Source organism: Cervus canadensis, chromosome 7 (assembly GCF_019320065.1).
Source record: "Cervus canadensis isolate Bull #8, Minnesota chromosome 7, ASM1932006v1, whole genome shotgun sequence".
Taxonomy (NCBI): domain Eukaryota; kingdom Metazoa; phylum Chordata; class Mammalia; order Artiodactyla; family Cervidae; genus Cervus; species Cervus canadensis.
Genome location: NC_057392.1, coordinates 5,077,365 through 5,099,621, shown reverse-complemented (window position 1 = coordinate 5,099,621; position 22,257 = coordinate 5,077,365). Strand labels below are relative to the sequence as shown.

General features: G+C 43.0%; 1 protein-coding gene across 3 annotated transcripts in view; it reads left to right on the top strand.

Annotated features, from left to right (window-relative positions):
* RASA2 (RAS p21 protein activator 2) overlaps positions 1-9,918 on the top strand; it is a 120,468-nt gene extending 110,550 nt beyond the window's left edge. For all 3 annotated transcript variants that reach the window (XM_043474237.1, XM_043474236.1, XM_043474235.1), the window contains exons 20-24: positions 2,504-2,586; positions 3,419-3,627; positions 4,341-4,444; positions 4,787-4,976; positions 6,857-9,918. In XM_043474237.1, coding sequence (XP_043330172.1) covers positions 2,504-2,586; positions 3,419-3,627; positions 4,341-4,444; positions 4,787-4,976; positions 6,857-6,884 — 614 coding nt within the window. In that variant the 3' untranslated portion in view covers positions 6,885-9,918. The remainder of the gene's footprint in view (positions 1-2,503; positions 2,587-3,418; positions 3,628-4,340; positions 4,445-4,786; positions 4,977-6,856) is intronic.
* The last annotated feature ends 12,339 nt before the right edge of the window (positions 9,919-22,257 follow it).

The following is a 22,257-nucleotide window of genomic DNA, read 5'->3' as shown; positions in this document are numbered from 1 at the left end:
AATAATAACATCATGTGTGCCTGGGAACAATGCATTTTCTCTCTGTATGCTGTGATATAATTTGTCCAGAAATGAACAAACACAGCAATTCTAGGATGTGGGCGTGCTTTGTGTATTCAACAAATCTGAAGAGTTGTTGAAAATCTACAAAATCTACTTCCTGCACAATTTTTAAATTCTCTGGACTCTCTGTGGTGCCCCATGTAGGTCAGTATCCAAAGGCATGTCTCCTCTGCCCCCTCATTTGTTACACCCCTGATCTCCTCCGATGTTATTCTCTCTGTTGTACGTGTTTCCTTCACAGTGCTGATTTTCCTCATCTGTTTAGTGGTTCTTTTGGCAATTTGCTCATTTTTGTGTTACAGTGCATTCACCTGCCTGAGGGCCCAGTAGCTCATGGCCAGTGGTTTTGAGGGAGGGACAGGATGAGCTGCTGACGGGCAGGGGTGCTGGTGCTCGTCCCCTGGCCTGGGCACCGTCAGCAGCCTGTGGCTGTCCCGCTTTCCAGCCAGTATGCATTTTCACTGCTTCAACCTGGGACTGTGCCTCTGTGGACTGCTGCTTAGTACAAGTGGGTTGAGGGGGGCAGTATGTGAGGACCTAATTGACTCAGCTGCTCCAAATGCAGCTTACCACGTAGTCATCCTGATAGACATCTAAGTGTGCTCCCCCCTCACCCCCAGCTCTCTGTGTCCAGTGCTCTGGCTTGAAGCTCTTCTGACCAGCCCTCCTTTTGCGAATGTGTCTTTTCCTCCATGTGGCTCAGGCTGTGGCTTCTTTGTTTCCTCCCTCCTCGCCTCCCCTCACCCCTTCATAAATTTGATCTTGTCTGCTTCCAGGAGACTGCTGATAGTCTTTTCCTATTTTCCCATGTATATATAATTTGTAATTGTTGAATTTAAATGTCGTTTCCTCAGAACAGTTTTCCCTAACTGCCCAACTTAAAGTAACTTCCGAATTACTTCCTGTCACATTACTTTATGTTGCTATCTTTATTGCATTTATCTCTACCTAATATTTGTCCTTCATCAGTCTTTCCAGACCTAAATGCAGACTTCATTAGGGGCCTTATATGTTCTATTCACTGCTCTATCCCAAGTGGTTAAGACAGTGTCTGGTATAGGATAAACGTGATAGCTAAATTAAGTGACTTTAAAATGTATTGTATATCACATATCTGCTTGAATTACACGTTTTAGATTTTACAGCAGGAACTAAGCTAGCAAATACTCTTTGTTAATCTCTCTGTTCAATAAAGAAAACATTTTTAGTGTCTTTAACCCAAAAGCTGTACATTAATCCATGAATATTATAAAAGATCTTCACCTTCAGCACTTCAGCCCACAAGTCATTAAACTGAAGTTTGTTGGGAGGAGGGAAGCAAAGCTTTCATTTTCTAAGAACCACATTTTATAATGTAAATGACCAGAAAAGTTCATGATTATATTTGCTTAGTTCTATGACTATATGAATGTAGTTTATTCAAGTAAATTTTAAGTTGAAATGCATCGTAGCCTCATGCTATTATGGAGCCCCTTTAGCAAACAAATTTCCAAATTCTTAAATTAGGTTAATGATTGACTCTACCAAATAAAATTTTTATTTTCATTCCCTGTACCTCTTAAAAGTAAATTTGGTAGCTCTAGTCAGCTGACCAGACAGTATGCAATATAAATGAACAATTTTTCAGTTTCAAATAATTGTTTTGAGGGTTAGTGCCTTAATTAAATATTAGATTGGAGAAGCAGAAAAATCCACTTAGGTACAGTCAGATTCTTTGTTTATGTAATAACTCCATGAAAGAAAATTCCATGTCTCAGCAAGTTTTCAGTAGGCCTTTATTGTTAATTACGTATTTTTTCAGTCCCCATATAATTAATGTTACAAAATACAATAACATTTTTATTTTCTACAGAGATCAAATTTATTCCCTAATTTTTCCATGAAAATGTTTTCAGTTCAGTTCAGTTCAGTCGCTCAGTCGTGTCCGACTCTTGGCGACCCCATGAATCGCAGCACGCCAGGCCTCCCTATCCATCACCAACTCCTGGAGTTTACTCAGACTCATGCCCGTCGAGTCGGTGATGCCATCCAGCCATCTCATCCTCTGTCGTCCCCTTCTCCTGCCCCCAATCCCTCCCAGCATCAGGGTCTTTTCCAATGAGTCAACTCTTCACGTGAGGTGGCCAAAGTACTGGAGTTTCAGCTTCACCATCAGTCCTTCCAATGAACACCCAGGACTGATCTCCTTTAGGATGGACTGGTTGGATCTCCTTGCAGTCCAAGGAAAATGTTTTAATTTTAATTAAATAAAGAGGAAGTCACGTCGTGGAAAACAATGAAAATTCATTTGGTCCATAAAACATTTATTATGCACCATTTGGAAATCTGTAGGTTACTTACACACCCACTGTCAAGAGAATAATCTTAAACCATATAGAGTTAACCTTTCGCCTTTATCCTGATGAAAATTATTTTAATTTTATCTTCTTTTATAATTTAGGCAAAGATGCAATTTACACAATTCCAGTGAAAAACATTCTTGCAGTGGAAAAACTGGAAGAGAGCTCTTTCAACAAGAAAAATGTAAGTTATACAATTTAAAGTTTTTTAAACTGCATATATTAGCTGAAAATTTTAAAAGAGGTTTAGTATTTGTTTTTAATCATTAATATCTTATAATTGGTAGCTGGAACTCTGTTTAAAATTGTCCATCACTGTTGATGCTTTGTATAGTCCACCTCACCTATTAAGTGAAAGGTACTTTTTTCAGTTAAGAATTCTTTACTCAATGGGCTCAGTGGTAAAGAATTCGCCTGCCAGTGCAGTAGATGCAGGTTCAGTCCCTGGGTTGGGACGATCCCCTGGAGAAGGGAATGGCAACCACCTCCAGTATCCTTGCCTGGGAAATCCCATGGACAGAGGAGCCTGGTGGGCTGCAGTCCATGGGGTCACAAGAGTCGGAAACAACTGAGTGACTAAACAACTTCTCTCAATACTTGAGTTTTATCAGATTTCTCAGCTTGACCTTCAGAATATAGTCCCAGCCTGTCCATGCAGCCTAATCCTCTGCTGCCCTTCAGTACATACCAATAGATACCAGTGCCAAAATGATTTCCTTGTTTCTATTTTCCCACTGCTGTCTTTACCCATAGGTTTTCCTCTGTCTGAAATTCTCTCCCTTTATTCCTATTTGTATGAAAGCCCCTTCACTAGGACTTGTGTGGTTTCTAAAAATTATATTCTATTATACTGTTTAGTACCATGTAACTCGAACAGTCCTGGGGACATAACAGTTTATGGTATACCTGAGCTACAGTTCCCTAGCCATGCAAACTATATTTCTGTTATGTACCTTTTTGTGTTCTGCACTGTGTTTGATTTTTAGACTAACTTTTTGTCTTAATTGTCTGTGAAGATGTTCCAAGTGATACACACGGAGAAACCACTCTATGTCCAGGCAAATAATTGTGTAGAAGCTAATGAATGGATAGATGTGCTCTGCAGGGTGAGCCGATGCAATCAGAACAGACTCAGCTCTTACCACCCCTCCGCATATCTAAACGGAAACTGGCTCTGCTGTCTGGAGACCAGTGAAAATGCCCCCGGCTGCAAGCCATGTACTGCGTAAGTTTTCTTTTTGATTAAAAAGGCAGTGTCTTAAATGTGCTGTATTCATACAATGGAACATTATTCATCCGTAAAACGGAATGATGTCCTGATACATGCATGGATGCACCTTGAAAACATGCTGAAAAGAAGCCAGAAAAACATGCTTAAAAGAAGTCCGACACAAAGGCCATGTGCTTTAGGGTAACACTTACATGAAGTATCCAGATTAGGTAAATTTATGGAGACAGAGTAGATTAGCAGTTGTGAGGGATTAGAGGGAGGGGGCAGTGGGGAGTACTTAATGAATACAGAGATTCTTTTGGGGTGATGAAAATGTTCTCAATAAATTGTGGTTTCACAAGTCAAAAAAAGGAGGGCAGTGTTTAAATAGATGTGCAAACTTGAGCAAGGTATTGAGGAAGAAGGGCCTAGCATTCTTGTTCTAATTGTGTGGAACAGCCATGGTAGCTTTACAGACTTTATAAAGTAATATGATGAAGCATAGGTAATGAAAATGATTACACTTTAAAATCCTCTTCCTTTTGAGTATAGTCACATAATGACCAAACCTAAGGATTTTATTCTATGTTATTATCAAGGTAGACTAGATTCCTAAGGTTCCTTTTACAAAATTCTGTGTTTCTGTTTTCAGTCTCAAACCATCAGAAGTCTTTAGCATGTTAACAAAATGATATTTTTCCAACGTCTTTTATTTCATTTTTACATAGAGGTGTCCCTGCAGATATCCAAATAGATATTGATGAAGACAGAGAAACAGAAAGAATTTACTCCCTTTTTACCCTCAGTTTACTTAAGCTGCAGAAAATGGAAGGTAACTATATAATTAAATTCTTTTATATAACCATGATCCTTTGTTACCAGTTCCTGAAGTGTTGCTTTGGCATTACTTTAAAGTCAAAAAATACTCATAGATTTATCAAAATGTTACCTGATGGAAGCTGACAAACTCCCAAAGGGAGTTCTTTTAAGTAAAAGTATTGTTGTTGCATAAATGTAATTATCATAATTAATAAAATGTATGGATTTTGGTTGTCTGTGCATTTCCAAGGGAACTTTTCCCAGCTTGAGCCCATCTTGAAAAGTTCTTACTTATATTACAGATTATCCTTGATGGATTTAGTTGTCTGATCAGAGATTTCATTTCTTCTTGTAGAGGCTTGTGGAACTATAGCAGTCTATCAAGGACCACAGAAAGAGCCTGATGACTATTCCAACTTTGTAATCGAGGATTCTGTAACAACCTTCAAGACAATTCAACAAATAAAAAGTGTCATAGAGAAGCTAGATGAACCTCATGAAAAGTATAGGAAGAAAAGATCAAGTAGTGCAAAATACGGCAGCAAGTAAGTACTGTTAAGATACTTTAGACATTTTTGAATATAGTTTGAGCTTTCCTCTGCTACCCTCTACTCACACCTGAAGTGCAGGTCTCCTGCCTACCTTCATCTCTCAAGACCAACTTAGAACCTTTCTCTTGTGCAGGAGTCTTCTGAGTCACTCCTGCAGGGATCTTTTTCAATTCGAGCATCATTTCATTGTGTTGGGGCAGTACTTTTATCTTCATTTTCAATGTTATATTTCAATTTAATCATTGAATTGAATACTTAGTAGTTTCTTATTTTGATTTTTACTGATCCTCTTCTTTATCTGTCACAGTACCTTTATACATCCTAAGTACAAAAAAAATTAGCTTTGAAAGTGCTGGAAGTATTTTATAATTGATGCTTTGGATCCATCTCAGAGGCAGATGGACACTGATAGAAACAGCAACAACAGTTAATATTTATTAAGGACGTTCCTCCTTACCACTAGACACTGTGCAAAGTACTTTACATTCCATCAGTTAGATTTTTTGTGCAGCAAGTAACAGAAAATCCCAATGGCTTAAATAATAGGAAAATGTTTAATCTCACAAGTTAAAAGTCCCAATTTCTACATTTAGCTAATTCAGCTCAACACTATCATCAAGGACGATCCAGCCACTCAGCCATGTTCAACAAGATGATTTCTGTCTTCCTGAGGCTGGTGCCCTTGTGGTCACAGCTGGGCTGCAATAGTTCACGTTTATAATATAGTGTCTAGAGGCAAAAAGAGCTGTTTCTTCCTCAAAAGGAAAGAAACCTTGTCTAAAGTTACCCTAGGTTCCCCTGAACCGTGGGGGCTGCACAGCACCAGCACTAGAATCAGGCTTCTGTTTGCACAGAGGTGGATAGGAAGGGGTGGCTCTTGGACCAACAGATAAATGTTTGCCACGATGCACACCCTCTCATTGATCCTCACACCAGCCCAACACGGTTATACTCCCATTTCACAGCTAGAGAAGCTAAGGCCCAGGGAGGTTAAGTGCCTTGCCCAAGGTCATTTTTTTTTTTTTAATTGCTCAGTCATATCTGACTCTTTGCAACCCCATGGACTATACAGTCCATGGAATTCTCCAGGCCAGAATACTGGAGTGGGTTGCCTTTCTCTTCTCTAGGGGATTTTCCCAACCCAGGGATTGAACCCAGGTCTCCCGCATTGCAGGCAGATTCTTTACCAACTGAGCTATCAGGGAAGCCATAGAGCTGATTAATAAGGGGGCTTTGAATCTTGGCCCCAACCATTTTAAGTATTTTTTTTAACTTAGGTGGATTGATCATTTTAATTGTGTTTTATAAACAATGAAAATCAGTTTGACAGGTATAAATATTTGTGTTCTGCCTAGATGGAAGGCTCAGTACATTAAAAAGGTTATTGTAAGCATCCTGTAACTGTCTTTTCTACATTAGTATATTTTGTTCTCTTCCAACAGTAAAGTAATCCAGTTTTCTTGGAGCCATGGCAGGTTTCCATATGAGGTTCTAGCCAGTGCTTGGCATCCTTCCTAAATAGTATTCTCCCCCACCATACCCACACACACTATACCCCTTCCAATTATATTTTTTCTCTCTTAAAACCTACCACTCTTTCTTGTGCTAAATATTTTATTTGTTTATCTTATTTTCTCTGTACCAGAATATAGGCTCTACGGGGCCAAGGGTTTTGTCATTTTTCTTCACCTCTGTGTCCATAGTTTCTAAAATAGCGCCTGACATTTACTCACTAAAAGCTTGCTAAATCAGTGAAATGGGACTTGACATGAGAGATTGTCAGGAGAGAATTACAGACACTGGATACTGTGAGATATTTGTTACTTCTTACAATTTTTTTCAACGTTTGAAAAATTATTTTTATTGTTTTCTAGGGAAAATCCAATCGGGAAAATATTTTAGAGTTTGGCCAATTGACTCAGAAGAACTGGAAAATATTTTTATTGGAGTTTCTCAATTCATCGTGTATTTTGTTCATAGTATTTAAGAATGAACATCGGCTTCACTGTCATCTGCATTCACATTGTATTTAATATTTAATAATTGAAACTAACTGTTTGGAAATTCTGGTGTGATGTTTCACTAGAGAATTTAAAACCCAGGATTCGCTTCATATCTTATGTGTCGAAAGCCATGTTTCTGCAACTTCTTTTTAATAGAAAGACTCTTCCTAAAGAAGCTTTATAACAAAAGGAGAACTCCTCCATAGCAAGAAACCATCTCTTCTTGTAACACTCCATGTTCTGTGGACTTTTCACTACCATTAGTGCCTGCTCTATACTGCCAACATTGTGTTTTACTAGAAAATTTCAATCCATGACTATTCAGAGCTTTCCGTTTAGTTCATCTAGACCTTTCCTCTTCAAAAATAAAAAAACAACAAACAGAAAAGATTTCCTTTGGCCCATCGGTCATTACAGGTTACATTAGGGACAGTGACAAACTTTAGAAAACTACCACAGCATTCTTGAAAGTTGGTGGACCCTGTTACCTATTTAGAGACGCAAACAGAGCTCAGACAGGAGAAATCAGGGAACATGTACTGTTGTCTGCATCTTGTTTTCATGTGGGATGAGTGATGGCAGATGAAATAAAACCAGACCACTAAATTTTTTTTCACCATTTAAACATCAGGTACTCATGTTTTTGATTTGAGAGTTCAGGTTTGTTGTGACTTCTAAGGACTTCACTTCTGAAAAAGAAGAGAAAGTAAACAATGGGGACAGGTGGTGGTACAATCATTCGACTTCACTCGTTACTCCATTATTATAAGGGCCACCACCATGGGACGCCCTCCTCCCCACGTGAGGGTGAGATCCAACTCGAGGACAGTCACTCGGCGCACTTTACTCATCTGGGCGACCCCAGATTATACTTCAGATACTCCATGGTATCTAACCTTTATGATCAGTTGAATGATCAGTGTTTAAGTCTAGAAATAATGCTTTCTTGAATATGTTTATATTTCACTGCTGTTTCCTTATTGCCTGCTAGCCAAATGGAATTGGGCAAGCAACTGTTTGAATCCTGTTTTTCCCTAATGATTTACCTTTATCCTAAAAATCATAACTGTAAATAAGCAATCGAAGCAAGTTGCCACCTTGAAGTTAAGAGGGATACGCTGTGCTTCGTCAGTATTAAAAACCATGGTACTCTTATTATGTGTTTTTAAATCCGGCACATTTTCTAAATGTGGTACTTTGAACCTTGGAGTATTTTACATGTTTCTGTTAAAAACTGTGACTTATTAATGTAAGTCTAGCTAGTAGTGCTTTTTTGTTTCCCTGAGCATAAGCTATATTTCAAGATACACTTTGCCAATTATGTTATTGGTGAGTAATTGTTTTTAAATTATGTTACTGGGTAATTATTTCTAAAGACCATTGGCAAACAATCAAAGTTCCATAAATGATTATAACTAAGCAATGTATTTCTCTTAAGGACTTGTAAAAATCAGTTTTATTGAAGGATCAGTCCTAGTCTGCAGTAAGTTATTCCTGGCCCATTTTAAAGACAAATTTGAAAAAGTCTTTTAAATTTTATGAGCTTGTAGATTCCATAAACTCCACTGATTGATCAGTGTGAAAGAATTTTACCGTTTAGTCCATTTCTCACTGTTGAATTTTATTCAGATTGAAATTTCCTTTTCAGAGTCTCTGCCGGTCTGCCTGGAAAGGCCGTGTGAGCACTGCCAGGCACCACTCACTGCTCTCTAGTGGCTCCTTGACTTATATTCTGACATTTCTAATATCAAGCCCTTGGTAACATAATACCAAGTTATGACTGTTTTTAAAGATCACAGTGTTCTCAAGGGGACCAAGGCTGTCTGAATAAGTAACTCAGAATTTGAAAAGAATTCGGTTACTAGTTCTTTTCTTCACTCTTAAACAGCCAGTTTGACTGGAATTAACCACCTTGGCACAGCCTAAGAAGAAGTAATGTGAAATGAGATTTTCTTTGAAAGTCTTCTGAAATAAGAGACCATGTCAGTGGGACCCAAAGACAACCGAGGTACTTTCACTTGCTTCCAAGGGCCTCACTCCTCCACTGTTACTTATGAGTACTTTGATTTTTACTACCTGATCTGCTTTCTCTCCCTTTTCCAAACTTGGAAAAATACATGGCAGCTCACTCTACCCTAAAGCCCTGAAAACCCCGAGAAAGAAAGATGCAGAGAAACTCTTGCCATAAATGCCAGTTTGGTTCTTAGTTTAGCCATTTCCATCATTTGGAATTACCGTGGTGTGTCACTTGTTTTGTTGTTGTTGTTTCTTTGTTTAGCTTTGTTTTTTAATATTCATTTAATATGATAATGGGCAATAGCAACATTTTTTCACTCCCAGGAATATAATTTATCAAACTGAACTATTTTCTTTGCCAAAGAAATATGTTTATAATATCATGGGTAATGATTTAAGTGTCAAAACAAGACTTTGCTTATTGTACAAAAAAAAAGTGGGTGATGAATGATGTAGCTTTTGTTTCTGTTTCTGAAGCCTATTTTCATTCAGTTTTCAGAAAGGCTTATTCATGCCAGGTTTTAGAAGACAGATGTCATTTTAAGTAAAAGCACCTTTAATTTGTTCTAACGGTACATCCTGTAAAGACAAAAAGCTACAAAGCCTTTTATGTGTCCTTACAGTATGTGAAAACTACAGGACTCATTCTAGAGTTAAATGACCAGTCTCAATTGATATTATCTGCTTCCAATTTTATTAACTTGGAAATTAATATGTTGCTAGTAAATATTGGTTTTTACAGTGTCCAGTTGGAAAATGTAAGTTATCAAAACTTAATGTAGTGAATTTGTGTAACCATGTTGTATTGTTGAGAATGTATTTGTATTTAAATTTTATTTTCTTATCAAGAGTATTATAAAAATTAAAAACTTTTGTAGCTGTCGCTTGGAAATAACAAATAAATTACAAGACGCCTGTTCACTCTCTGTGTGACATCACTTTCTCACTGATGTGAGAATTTCTGCTCATTTAGAATGACCGTAACTCACCTATTAGGAAGGGAATAGCAAGTGAGGAGCCCCAAGAACAGAAGAGCAAGCCATCTGAAAAGGGTGCAGAAATCTGCGGCATTTATCTGGCCTGGTTGTTTGGACCGAGGTCCTTGTTTATTCCTTCAGCAGACTTGTCTTGAGGACCTGCCAAGTACAGGTACTATGCAGGACCCATCATTCCCGAGAGCCGTGCATGTCCAGTGTGTGGGAGTATATTCCACGCATGTGAGTCCACAGTTTAGAGCTGACTTGTGCCCCCAGTGAAAGGAGTCAGGATCTTCCCCATCACTACCCTCAGCAGCCTCTTATTATTTCTAAACAAACCTTGATAAGACTTAGCCCCTGCAACGCCAGAGGAATTGAAGGTTGGTAAAGATGAAGGATTAGGGTTCTGAATCTCCTAAGCATCTTATTTTTGTTGAAATACCAGACTCGCACGTGAGCCCATGTATTCGAATAGACCTTAGAAAAATTGGTAAGGACATTGTTGAACTCGACGACGTTAGAATAGAAACATCAAGAGGTTCTATGCAAGTTTTATTCATGATACAAGCTAGTTCTTCAGATAGAGGAGACCGTATTTTTGGTGGGTTTCCCTTTTCAAGTTTCATGATTCCAAAATAAGAGCCCCCTGAGGCCAAGCAGAGTCCCTTCCTGTTGCAGTTCCGGTGTGAGTTTCCCCGCTACCCTGAGTCTCAGTGGCCAGTGTGGTCCTTCAGAGAATACCTGCCTTAGGTGTACATGACGTACTGTAGAAATAAACTGACCCATGTCCAGAGACCGTGGGTCTTCATTCCTCATTCACATCCTCACCTGAGGTTTAGTCTCTTGTGGCTGAAAGTCTCACTTTTGGCTTGTCATTTTGCCATGTGACATCTTAGTTTGGTGAGCCATTTGCTGCCATGTTTTAAGCTTATGTCTAGGTATTACATTAACAGCAGAGAAGGTGTAACCTACTTAAAGCCCTGTTTGGATTCATTTAGTTTTCTGCGTTGTGTCAAATTCTCTTTATTTCATTCTATCAAAGTCTTTGTGCTTTCTTTGTATTGATCTACTTTTTGACATGGTCTTAGATACATGGGAGTTTTTGCTCATCAAAAAAAGTTCTGTCTAGAGTAGACAACATTGTTTTCCAAATTTAACACATTCTCAACTCCACCCAGAACTGAGAAGGCCACACTGCACTGTTAAAAAAGCACCCATCATTTTAGACAGACTTGGCGCAGGGTGGACTGAGGCATCAGGGCAGACTGAGGGATGCTTCAAGAGGCATGTGAGAATCTCCCTGAGGAGATAGAGGGCTCAGACATAGTTTGAAAAGGCATAGTCAATAAAATCTGTACACTTGAAAGTGCAAACACCTGTTTTTGTAGTTAATACTACAGAGAAATCTCAACACCTATCCAACTTCATTTTCTATTAACTCCTCATGTTCAAATTAGATTGATTAATCTTGTAAATATATACTATTAGTTTCTCTCTCTACAGTGTGTTCATATTGTTGCTTCTGCCTTGAATGCCCTCCCCTGATTTCTCCACCAATTACCAAACTGCCCTTCTTAACCCATCATATACCTAGTTTCCAGATCAATCTTTCTAAAGCACTGCTCATATCATGTCAGTCCCCTTTACCAAAAGAAAGAATGCTCCTCCTTTTATTTATTTAATGTTCATCCAGTAAGTGATGGGCTTCCCTGATGACTCAGATAGTAAAGAATCTACCCGCGAATGCAGGATACATAGGTTCGATCCCTGGGTCAGGAAGGTCCCCTGGAAGAGGAAATGGCAACCCACTCCAGTATTCTTGCCTGGGAAATCCCGTGGACAGAGGAACCTGGTGGGCTGCAGTCCATGGTGTCTCAAAGAATCAGACGTGACTGAGTGAGCACAGTAAGTGATGGTTGAACCCCTAGGAAATGAAGCCCAAATTATTGGTTTAGTTATATATGCAAAGCCTTTTATATTCTTGTCCCAAACTGTCCTTCCAACTTTACTGATGACTGTACCACCACAGAGACCCCATGGATCAGCTTAACTGTACTTCTTGCTCTTTCCAGAATACATAAGCTTTCATTTCCCCATGTCTTTGTTCATGTTATTCCTCATTTACTTGCCATTCTCATCCTTTAAGGCCCATGTTAATATGTTTAAGGTCCATTGCCTTTCTTATCCATCAAGGCCCATGTCAAATATTTTTAATGTCAAATATTATGTCTTCTATCAAGACTTTTATAATCCTGAATCAGCTGAGCATAATTAACTCCTTCTCTGGACTCACATAATACTTTTTACCACCCACATGAGACTCATCATATTCTGACTTGCAGTATTGTTAATGGTGTTTACTCTCTTTTCTAGAGTCCCTTGTCATTCAACTCTGCAAAGGAAACAGTGTCTTACATATGGTAGATGGTCAATAAGCTGCTGCTGAATAAATAAGAATACTGAATTCAAAAAAAAAAAATCTCAACAAAATCTTGACCCATACAAATGCGTAGGTGAGACCACAGTTTTCATCCAGAGGCCCTTTGCAGTATGGAGCCTGCGATATTTATGTTAACATGGGGCATTTTTTAAAAGTTTGGGAAACTGCAATATGGGCTAACATGAATTCCAAATCCTGATCCCCAGTCTCTTAAACTCTACATCAGAAGTTGGTGTCAGGTAAGAATAAAAACACAACCACTGCCTCCTTGCAGCTTGCATTCTGAGGAGAGAAGGCAGATTAGACGAAGAGGTAAAATGTGTCAGATGGTGAGAAGCATTGTGGAGCAAAGTAAAGCAGGGAAGGGGGACAGTGCTGTGTGTGGGGCTAGAAGGGCTGGGATACAGTTTAAAATTAGGGGCTTCCTTAGTGGTCTTGTGGCTAAGACTCTGCTTTCCCAACGCAAGGGACACGGGTTCAATCCCTGCTCAGAGAACTAGATCCCACATGCTCCCACTAAGAGATTGCATCCCTCAAAGAAAGACCCCACACGCCGCAATGAAGATCAAAGATCCCATGTGCCAAAACGAAGACCCAGCACAGCCAAATAAGTAAATGAGTAAATATTTAAAAAATAAACTTAAGTTTATTCTAAGTTTAGAATAAGCTTAGAATAAACGTAGAATTCTAAGATTCTCCAGCAAGCCCTCACTAGAAAGGTTACATTTGAACCAAGATCTGAGGAAGATGAGGAAAGGGAGTCTTTACAGAAATGTAGGGAAAGATCCTCCCATCTCAAAGACAGCAAGGAGATGAGTGTGGCCAGAACAAAACGAGTAAGAGGGATTGGTAAGATCCTGCAATGAGGGAGGGTTTTGAGCAGTGGAGTGACATGATGGACTCGGCTTTTTCAGATTGCTCTGGCTGAGAGAAGGCTCATAGGCACAGGAGGCGGTTGGAGATTGGGCTGAATCATGTGAGGTTCATATGGAACACAGAGGACCCCAAACAAAAAGGGAGCCTGACTAAGGAGACCACAGCTGGAGGAAACTCTGTCCTTGACTTCATACTCTGAAGCTACAGAAATAAGTGTAGAAATGGAACAAGAGATGCACAGGCCAGAGTGCCCAGGAATAAACCCACAAATACGTGGTCAATTAATTTATGACAAAGCTGCCATATAAAGGACATAGAGTAGCCAAAGGATGTTTTGTTGGTCACTAAGTTGTGTCCAACTCCACGACTCCGTGGACTGCAGCTCGCCAGGCTTCCCTGTCCTTCACTGTCTACCGGAATTTGGTCAAACTCATGTCCATTGAGTCAGTGATACTGTCTAACCATCTCAATCTCTGCTGCCCCCTTCCCTTTTTGCCTTCAATCCTTGCCAGCATCAGGGTCTTTTCCAGTGAGTTAGCTCTTCCATCAGATGGCCAAAGTATTGGAGCTTCAATATCAGTCCTTCCAATGAATATTCAGGGTTGATTTCCTTTAGGATTGACTAGTTTGATCCCTTGCAGTCCAAGGGACTCTCGAGAGTCCTCTCCAGCACCACAATTCAAAAATATCAGTTCTTCAGCCCTCAGCTTGCTTTATGGTCCAACTCTCACACCCTAAGGATATGTCCCTCAATAAATTGCTTGGAAAATGGAACATCACAAGCTAAGGACACTGCACATCATCTGCTTCGCACACAAAACTAAACACACAGCTATGCACATCAAGCCCTTCCTTTGCTGAGTCCACTAATGACAGACCCCCAGCAGTCAGGCACATACAGAAGGTTCTCCCCAATTTTTCATCACTTTTTCTCCCGTGGCATAACCTTACAGCAGGTCCTGAAGAAACTGAGATCCACTAAATGTAGTTCCAGCTCTGAACTGTCCTGAAACCAAATTCCTGGCATGTCCTGTCATCTGTGCTAAGTCACCTCACTTGTGTCTGACTCTTTGCAACCCCATGGACTGTAGCCCACCAGGCTCCTCTGTCCACAGGATTCTCAAGGCGAGAACACTGGAGTGGGTTGTCATTTCCTCCTCCAGGGGATCTTCCCGGCCCAAGAAGCCAACTCCCTCTCTTAGGTTTCCTGCATCGACAGGTGGGTTTTTTTTTACCACTAGCGCCCCCCTGGGAAGCCCTCCTGTCTGCTCTGCACAGAGCCAAATCTGGGGGCAGGTCAGGCAGGTCCTGCCTAAGAGAGGCAGGCTTATCGCCCTCTGCTGGTCAACTGTGAAATGCAGGCCTCACCCACTCAACAGTTTCATGGAGGCCAAGATCCCTGCTCAGTCCTGATGAATCTATTATACTTTGGGAATTCAAAGGGTTGGAGGCCAATATCCCATGACTTCTCAAAGAGTTCTAGAACAATTAGAAACCATACACAAGGAAATGAACGTACATACAAACTTTACAACTCACATGTAAAATCACTCAAAATTGTCCGCAGACATATTTAAAAATATAAACATTATAGAAGAAAACATAGAAGAAAATAAACATGGCCAGGGTTTGGTCACATAGGTTAGGAGCTTTGACTTTTAATGTACAGCATGAAAAGCCCACACACGGAAAAGGGAGGGGGGAATTCATAACATGTACTGTCTACAACTAAAAATTTTTACTTAGGGATACCAAATTCAAAAACCAAAAGATAAGCCTCAGAGTGGGAGAAAAATATTTGCTACACACATGTCTTATAAAGAATTTGTAATCACATTAAAAATCAATAAATCATGCAGATAAAAGTACTTTCTTTTGCTAATGCAAGTTTTATGTTTGAAATTATTGGAAAGTCAGTAACATTCCAAAACCCCATGTCAGTACCACACCAGAAAACACAGAAAACATCACGGTACAGGGGAAAACATTTCTCTACAAAGTCCAAGCTTTACCCACTTCCAGTTCACACAAAGAAACATCACCACTCTCCTAGGAGTCCACATGTAACTGATAGGAACTGTGAGAACGTTATAAGAGGAGCCACTGTGTCTTCCATATTGCAGATGACCAGGATGTGATAGAAAGAGTGAACTCTAACATTTTGAATTTTCTGCATTATTCCAACAACAAACTATTAACTAATATATGAATTCAGTAAAGTTACCAAATCAACACACAAAAATCAACTGTGTTTCTAAATACCAATAACAAACCATCAGAAAGAGAAAGAAAATCAGTTTGCAACTGCATCAAAAAGAACAAAATACCAAGGAATAAATTTAACCAAGGACTTGAAATACCTGCACACTGAAAATATTGACACTGATGAAGAAATTGAAGATACAAACAAATGGAATGATATCCTGTGTTTGTGGATGAAAAAGAATCAGTAGTGCTAAAATGTCCATTCCACCCAAAAGAATATACACATTCAATGCAATTCTTAACAGAATTCCAATGGCATTTTTCACAGAGACCGAACAACAATCCTGACATTCGTATGGAACCACAGAAAACTCTGAACAGCTAAGGGAACCTGAGAAAGGACACCAGCAGCTAGAGGAAACTCACTCTCTGATATCAAACCAATTAACCTATGACCTATTAGATGTCTCCTGACTCAAAGATCTCCCAGTGTGAAAAGACATGTCCTTTGGAATTGCTGTGATACATGGATTCTCAGATGAACAAAAATAAAAATAAAGCTGATTCTGTCTTTGAACTCCATCTAGATTCATGGATTCTCAGACGAACAAAACAATAAAAACATCATACATAAACCCCCAAACATACGTGATTTTAGTAAAAGATTAATATTGCAGATAGTTGGGTAAAGAGGGATCTTTCACTGACTGGTATTGAGAAAATTAGGTAATTGTCTAGGAAAAAAGTCTCCTATCTCACACATGATTCACACACACTCACACACACACACACACATACATACACACACTCACACACTTCAGCTCCACCAAAGATGTGAAACCAAAAACCAAGAACGTAACAATTGTAGAAGAACTCAAGGGGTAACAATTTTTATATTATCAGAATAGGGAAGGTTTTTTCAAATATGTCAAAAATCGAAAAGCCACGCAGAAAGACTGATAATCCAACCACTTAAAAACAAACAAAGCCCAGTGGCAAGGCCAACACTGCACCACCATCAAGTGAAAAAATGACAGGTGAGCTGGGAAGTAGCCTGACCACTCACCCCACAAGGCCTTGACACCCTGTCATGTCTCCAGGGTCCTTATTCTCCCCAGAGCCCCACCTACATGGCTGCTGCCATGCCAGTTTATACAGACCTCAGTCACCTCCTAACATGCAAAGGTCATTTTATTACAAAGACAGTGGGTTGAATGGTGGCCCCAAAAGCTGTGTCCCCCAGAACATATGAAGGGACCTTACCTGAAACAAAGGGTCGTTGCAGACTTAGTGAAGAAGCTGAGAAGAGGTCATCCTGGATGAGGGTGGCCCAAAGCCAATGACAGTGTCCTTATATGAGACGGAAGAGAAGAGCCCAAGAGAGAAGCCACAAGAAGATGGAGTTGGGAGGGAGGTCACCACAAGTCCAGAGATGCCCAGAGCCCCCAGAATCTGGTAGAGGCTAGAAGGAACATCCTCTGGAGCCTCCTGAGAAAGCACAGCCCTGCCCACACCTTGATTCAGATGTCTGGTCTCCAGAGCTGGGGGAGGATGAATTCCTTTTGTTTTAAAAACCCCAGCTTGTTGTCATTTGTCATAAAAGCCACAGGATAGCCACATACACAGACCCTGCCCTATAGACTTCTGGAAGCATTTCAGTCTCCTGATTGAGAACCTTCAATGTCACCATTCAGATCACTAATTAAGAAGCAGGCAGGACTTCCCTGATGGTCCAGTAGCTGAGACTCCACGTTCCCAATGAGGGGGACCCTGTTCAATCCCTGGTTGGGGAACTGGATCCCATATGCCACGACTAAGAGTTTGCATGCCACAATTAAAGATCCCGCATGCCACAACTAAGACCTGGTGCAGCATGAATATTTTTTTAAAAGAATAAGCAGGCAGTTACACAGATGAAAACCCAATTGGGATACTTGCTATGCTGAGGAGAAGAATTCTGCAGTTGGTCAGAGTTCTGGTACTTTCTCCCACGTCGGCCATCAGCCCCCCACGGAGAACGTCCTCATTGGAAAGCTGGTGCACTCTGGGGAGGCGTCCCTGAGTTAACATTACCTGACCCCCAAATTAGTGGCTCCTGAAGTTTATCCTCCCTTTCTGGTAAAACACCCGAATATGTGCAAGGACCTTAAAGGCTGGAGGAAAGGGCTTGGAGCAACACCAATGACAGCTCGCATGCTGAATCGCAGGCCACACGGATGGTCCTGGCCTGGGTATTCTTCTGGAAATTTTCCATTTACCTGTCTGGGCTACCCCTCCTTCCTTGGCCCCCAACCCCCACTGCTTTTTTTCTTTCCCCACCTCTGTCTGTCGAGAACTTCCAGCAGCAGGTGCAGGTGATACATCTTCTTCCTTGGCAGGTGGCAGCCGAGCAACTCCTGAGAGGGCCTCTCAGACAGGCCACACTCACAGTCACGGTCCCTTACCAGCCCCATCCACGGCTGGCGGGGCAGCAAGCACGGCTTGAAGTGTCCCCAGAGGTGCTCTTGCTGCCTGGAGGCAGTGTTCACAGCCCTGGGGAGGCGCACCTGGGCAGGTTGGCCGGTCCAGTCAGGCTGCCCGAGTTGGCCAACTGTCACCCATCAGGGGCTAACGGTTGCAGAAAATGGGTTTTGCTGTGCTGGCCCACTCCAAGGAATGAGTATGGGTTTCTGAGGGTCAGGAGGAACATGGGCTGCAGCTCTGGTTTGTTTTCTAATCGTTTTACCTGGCCCACAAGTGGCAGGCAACTTCCAGAATACCCCCTCCTCGCCAGAGAATCCCAGGAGTCAAGAGAGGAAGGGGGCTGGGCAGAGACAGAGGCCTGGTGCCCCAGGGCGGTGAAAGCCTCTGGAAGAGCCGGAGGAGGGAGGCCGCCCAGAGTGAAGCGCAGGGTCTCAGACCTGCCCGGGAGCTGCTGCTTCTCAGTTCGGGCCCTGCTCTGAGGTGCTTAGGGTTGGCGCTGACCAGCTGGGGGTGCTCTGCAGAAGGGCTCTGGGCACGGTCCCTCTGAGCCCACCCAGGCCGGGGTGCCCACCCAGGAGGGCCCCGGGCCCCAGGCCCTGTGAGGGGCCTGCCCAGAAGAGCCCGGTGAGCTGCCCGGGTGAGTCCCAGCCTCTGGAAGGGGCCTGCCCACTGGAGCCCCGTGGGCAGCTGGGTGCCGGCCCAGGTGAGCTCCATATCCTGGGAGACGCCTGCCCAAGAGAGCCCTGTATGCCGGAGGGGCATGTGAACGAGCAGCCTCTCTTTGCAGCCGGCGCAGAGTTGCTTATGACTCACCTGTGGGTAGTGCTGGGATGGGATGAGAACCAGGAGATCCTGCAGGCCTTGAGCACCCTGGGCCTATCTGGATAAACAAGGACCATAGGTGAGACCCGGCGGCTGTGAGACAGGAGGGAGGCCCCACAGGTACCTCTCGTTTCATCCACTTGACACCACGGAAGTCTCCCAAGGACAGAACAGACAGCCTGCCCCAGGCTGGTGGGAGCTCCTGGTGACCCTGCAGTGGACATGGGAAGGAGGGGCCGGGCAGGAGGGGAGTGGGCGCCCAGGCAGAGCCACAGGGCTCAGGGGGCGAGCCTTTCTGGGTCGGAGCTGGGAGTGGATGAACACGTGGGGACTGTGGCCCAGGAAAGCTGTCCTGGTGACAGATGCTGAACCCACATCAGGACGACAGGTCTCGCAGGTGACTCCCAGAATAGGACTGTACGACGAATCCTGTTCAAAGAAGGTTTTATAACACGAACTTGAAACAAACAAACAAACATGAACTGGCTGAAGGAAAGGTTTTGCAGAGCTAATCCCCCTAACAGGAGTCTCTGGTCCCCTCAGAGGGGAAGGAGCAAACAGCTGGGAGTCGGCAGCACGCTGAATGGGTGGTGGGTGCAGACCCCACACTCTGGCCCCCTCTCTTTGTTTCTGGGTGTGCTACTTGGATTTTCAGAGAGTCAGCTGTGTTCATGTTAGGAAGAGCTGAAAGCCAGTCCATTCAAATCACTTAGTAAGTACAGCACATAGTTTATGTATGTATTGCATCTTCCTCACTAGATGGTCAGTGATTCCAAGGATAGGGAGGACCTCCATTGTACCCACAGCTTCTTCCCCTTTAGATGGGGAAGACCGAATACATACTCCGTGAATGAATGACGTTCTGTGGCTGATGGAGAAGCAAGGGCTGTGGTAGAAAGTCAACCAGTCAACTGGAAACAACCTTCATGATCTTGGTCAGATAACCGCATGGGGTTTTGGTTTCCCTACACATGTAAAATGTAAAAGTATTTTCAAGAACAAAGTATTGGGCCCTTGCTATGCACTAAGCCCTCTGCTAAACCCAGGAGCCCCTGGGATACTGCCCTCCAATCAAGCCAAAGACAGGAGCAGAGTCACCTCAGGTTTTTCTACAAGTTCAATACCCAGGCAACTGCTGGGGTCCCTCCTACACACCCACGATCTCAACTAATTGCCAGTAATTCAGTTCCTTCATGGCCCTTTCCGGGCAGAATGTTCCCAGCTCTCACCCAAAGCGCCATGATTATGAACCAAACCAGCAGCACAGACCCTATTGGACCCTATATTTGTACTGTCATACTTTAAGGAATTAATGGGCTTCCCAGGTATCTCAGTGGTAAAGAATCCGCCTACCAATGCAGGAGATGCGGGTTGGATCCCTGGGTTGGGAAGATCCCCTGGAGGAGGGAATGGCAACCCGCTCCAGTACTCTTGCCTGGAGAATCCCATGGACAGAGGAGTCTGGTGGGCTACAGTCCATGGCGTGGCACAGAGTTGGACAGAACTGAAGCGACTTAGCATGCATGCATGCAAGCATTATTGAAACAGCTGACTTACAAATGAAACAGTCTGGGGTAGGAAAAGACCACCGAGGTGTTAATTAAATGAGGAGTCTGTTATATTTAGGTGACTCCAGTGCCGTGGCACCCACATAAGCAAACCAAAATCCAAGACTGTAAATGCCTCAGCAACCTGACAATGCTGAGGACAACGAATCAGAAACAGCCAACCAGGCTTTCAGTGATCACAAATCAATGTCCTTTCTTCACTTCTGCGCTTGACATGAAAGTCTTTCCCGGCTCCCACCGGCAGAGCCATCTTAAACCGCTTCTGGTTTGGTGCAGCCCCATCTGAATTGATTTTTGCTTAAATAAACTCTTAAAATTATTAATATGCCACACAGGTCAGCTCAGGGGGGGTCTGTGCGATTGTATCCTCTGCTGAACTAACACAATACATTTCTAAACAAATGTCATCATTAAGACTGCAAAGTCTGAGACTGAGAAGCCTGTCTCAAGACTGAGGCCCAAAACCCTGATGACACTTCGTTCAACCCCTCAGGTTCTCTCTGAAGGGGACATCACCTTGTTCTGTCTGAACTATAAACCCCTCATGTTAACAGATCAGGGCATCAGGCAACCCCTGCCTCCCCACTGCCCCAACCGAGTGTCTGGAGCTCTCCTCCCAGACTTCAGCCTCACAGGTACCCCTGATGATGTTCTCGTCCACAGGCAGCAGCATTTGAGACCCAAAGGTCCTGACCCATGCTACCAAGAAGGCCTGTTCCTTCCACAGGGACACAAAAGGTGGGGGCTGGAAGATGCCATGTGAGTGGTACCGGCAACTATTGTGGTGCTACCTGTGTCCCCCGCCCCCAGCTGCCCTAGGAAGAGCCCTGGCAGCTTCCTGGGATGCCCCTGAAGATGCTTCCGACCAAGTGACAGAGAAGGCTCCTTTGTCCTTTGAGTCAGGCTTCCGCCCTTGAGGGTCCAGAGGAAACCTCCCCGGATCACTGATGCTGATGACAGGGACTCAGTTAGTGGTGCAGGTGATGCCCTCCCCCAGGGTACCGGGGCTTCCGTCTCTGCACTCACTGCCGTGGGCTCATGGCCCAGAGTCTCCCAGCTCACGTAGGTGCAGACCCAAGTGCCTACCAGAGTTCTCCAACAACAAGATGTTCACCAAGGAGGGGAGGGAAGGAGGGAGGGAGCAGAGAAAAGACAGGAAATCCATACTGGGATTTTAGAGAAACTACAATGAATTTTTTAGTGTAACTCCGTACCACACAGTATTTCCATATTTTATGTGGCAGCCCCGGCTTCTCCATATGCCTCTAGAAGACAGTCCACAGGAAGAAGTGCTCTTCCCTTGGCAGCTCCCAGGGTGGAGGGCTCTGGAAGCACAGAAGATGCAAGATGATGCCTCCTGGGGGCGGTCCTGTGAGTGACAACTAGGGGGATCATCACAGTTCCTATTTTCAAGTCTATGGCTGAAGAGACCCGCTCACCCAGCCCTCACTCTGATGATGGAATCCAGTATTCTTCCTGAGATGAAGGAGCACAGGAATAGCAATCCAGGCTGCTGTGGGTGCATCCCAGAGCCTGGCTCCATTGCTTGCCAGCCTGTGCCCTTAAGGCAGGTCCCCAGCTGGCATCAGCCTCCATTCCTTCCTCCAGAGACTAGAGACCAAGTGTGCTGCTTCCGTCGGGGGAGTGTGTGGGGCCAAAAGTCTGTGGTCAGTGGTAAAGGATGACACTTGTGTCAGGATGGCTACTGTCCTCTGGGTCCCTAAATCCAATCCTTGCATGGGGCCACCCGCTTACTCTTTGTTCTTCCCCATTTGAAACATAAAGCATCGGTGCAGGTGGTGCTCGTGATAAAGAACCTGCCTGCTAATGAAGAAGACACAAGAGATCCAGGTTCAATCCCTGAGTTGGGAAGATCGCCTGGAGGAGGGCATGGCATTCCAGTCC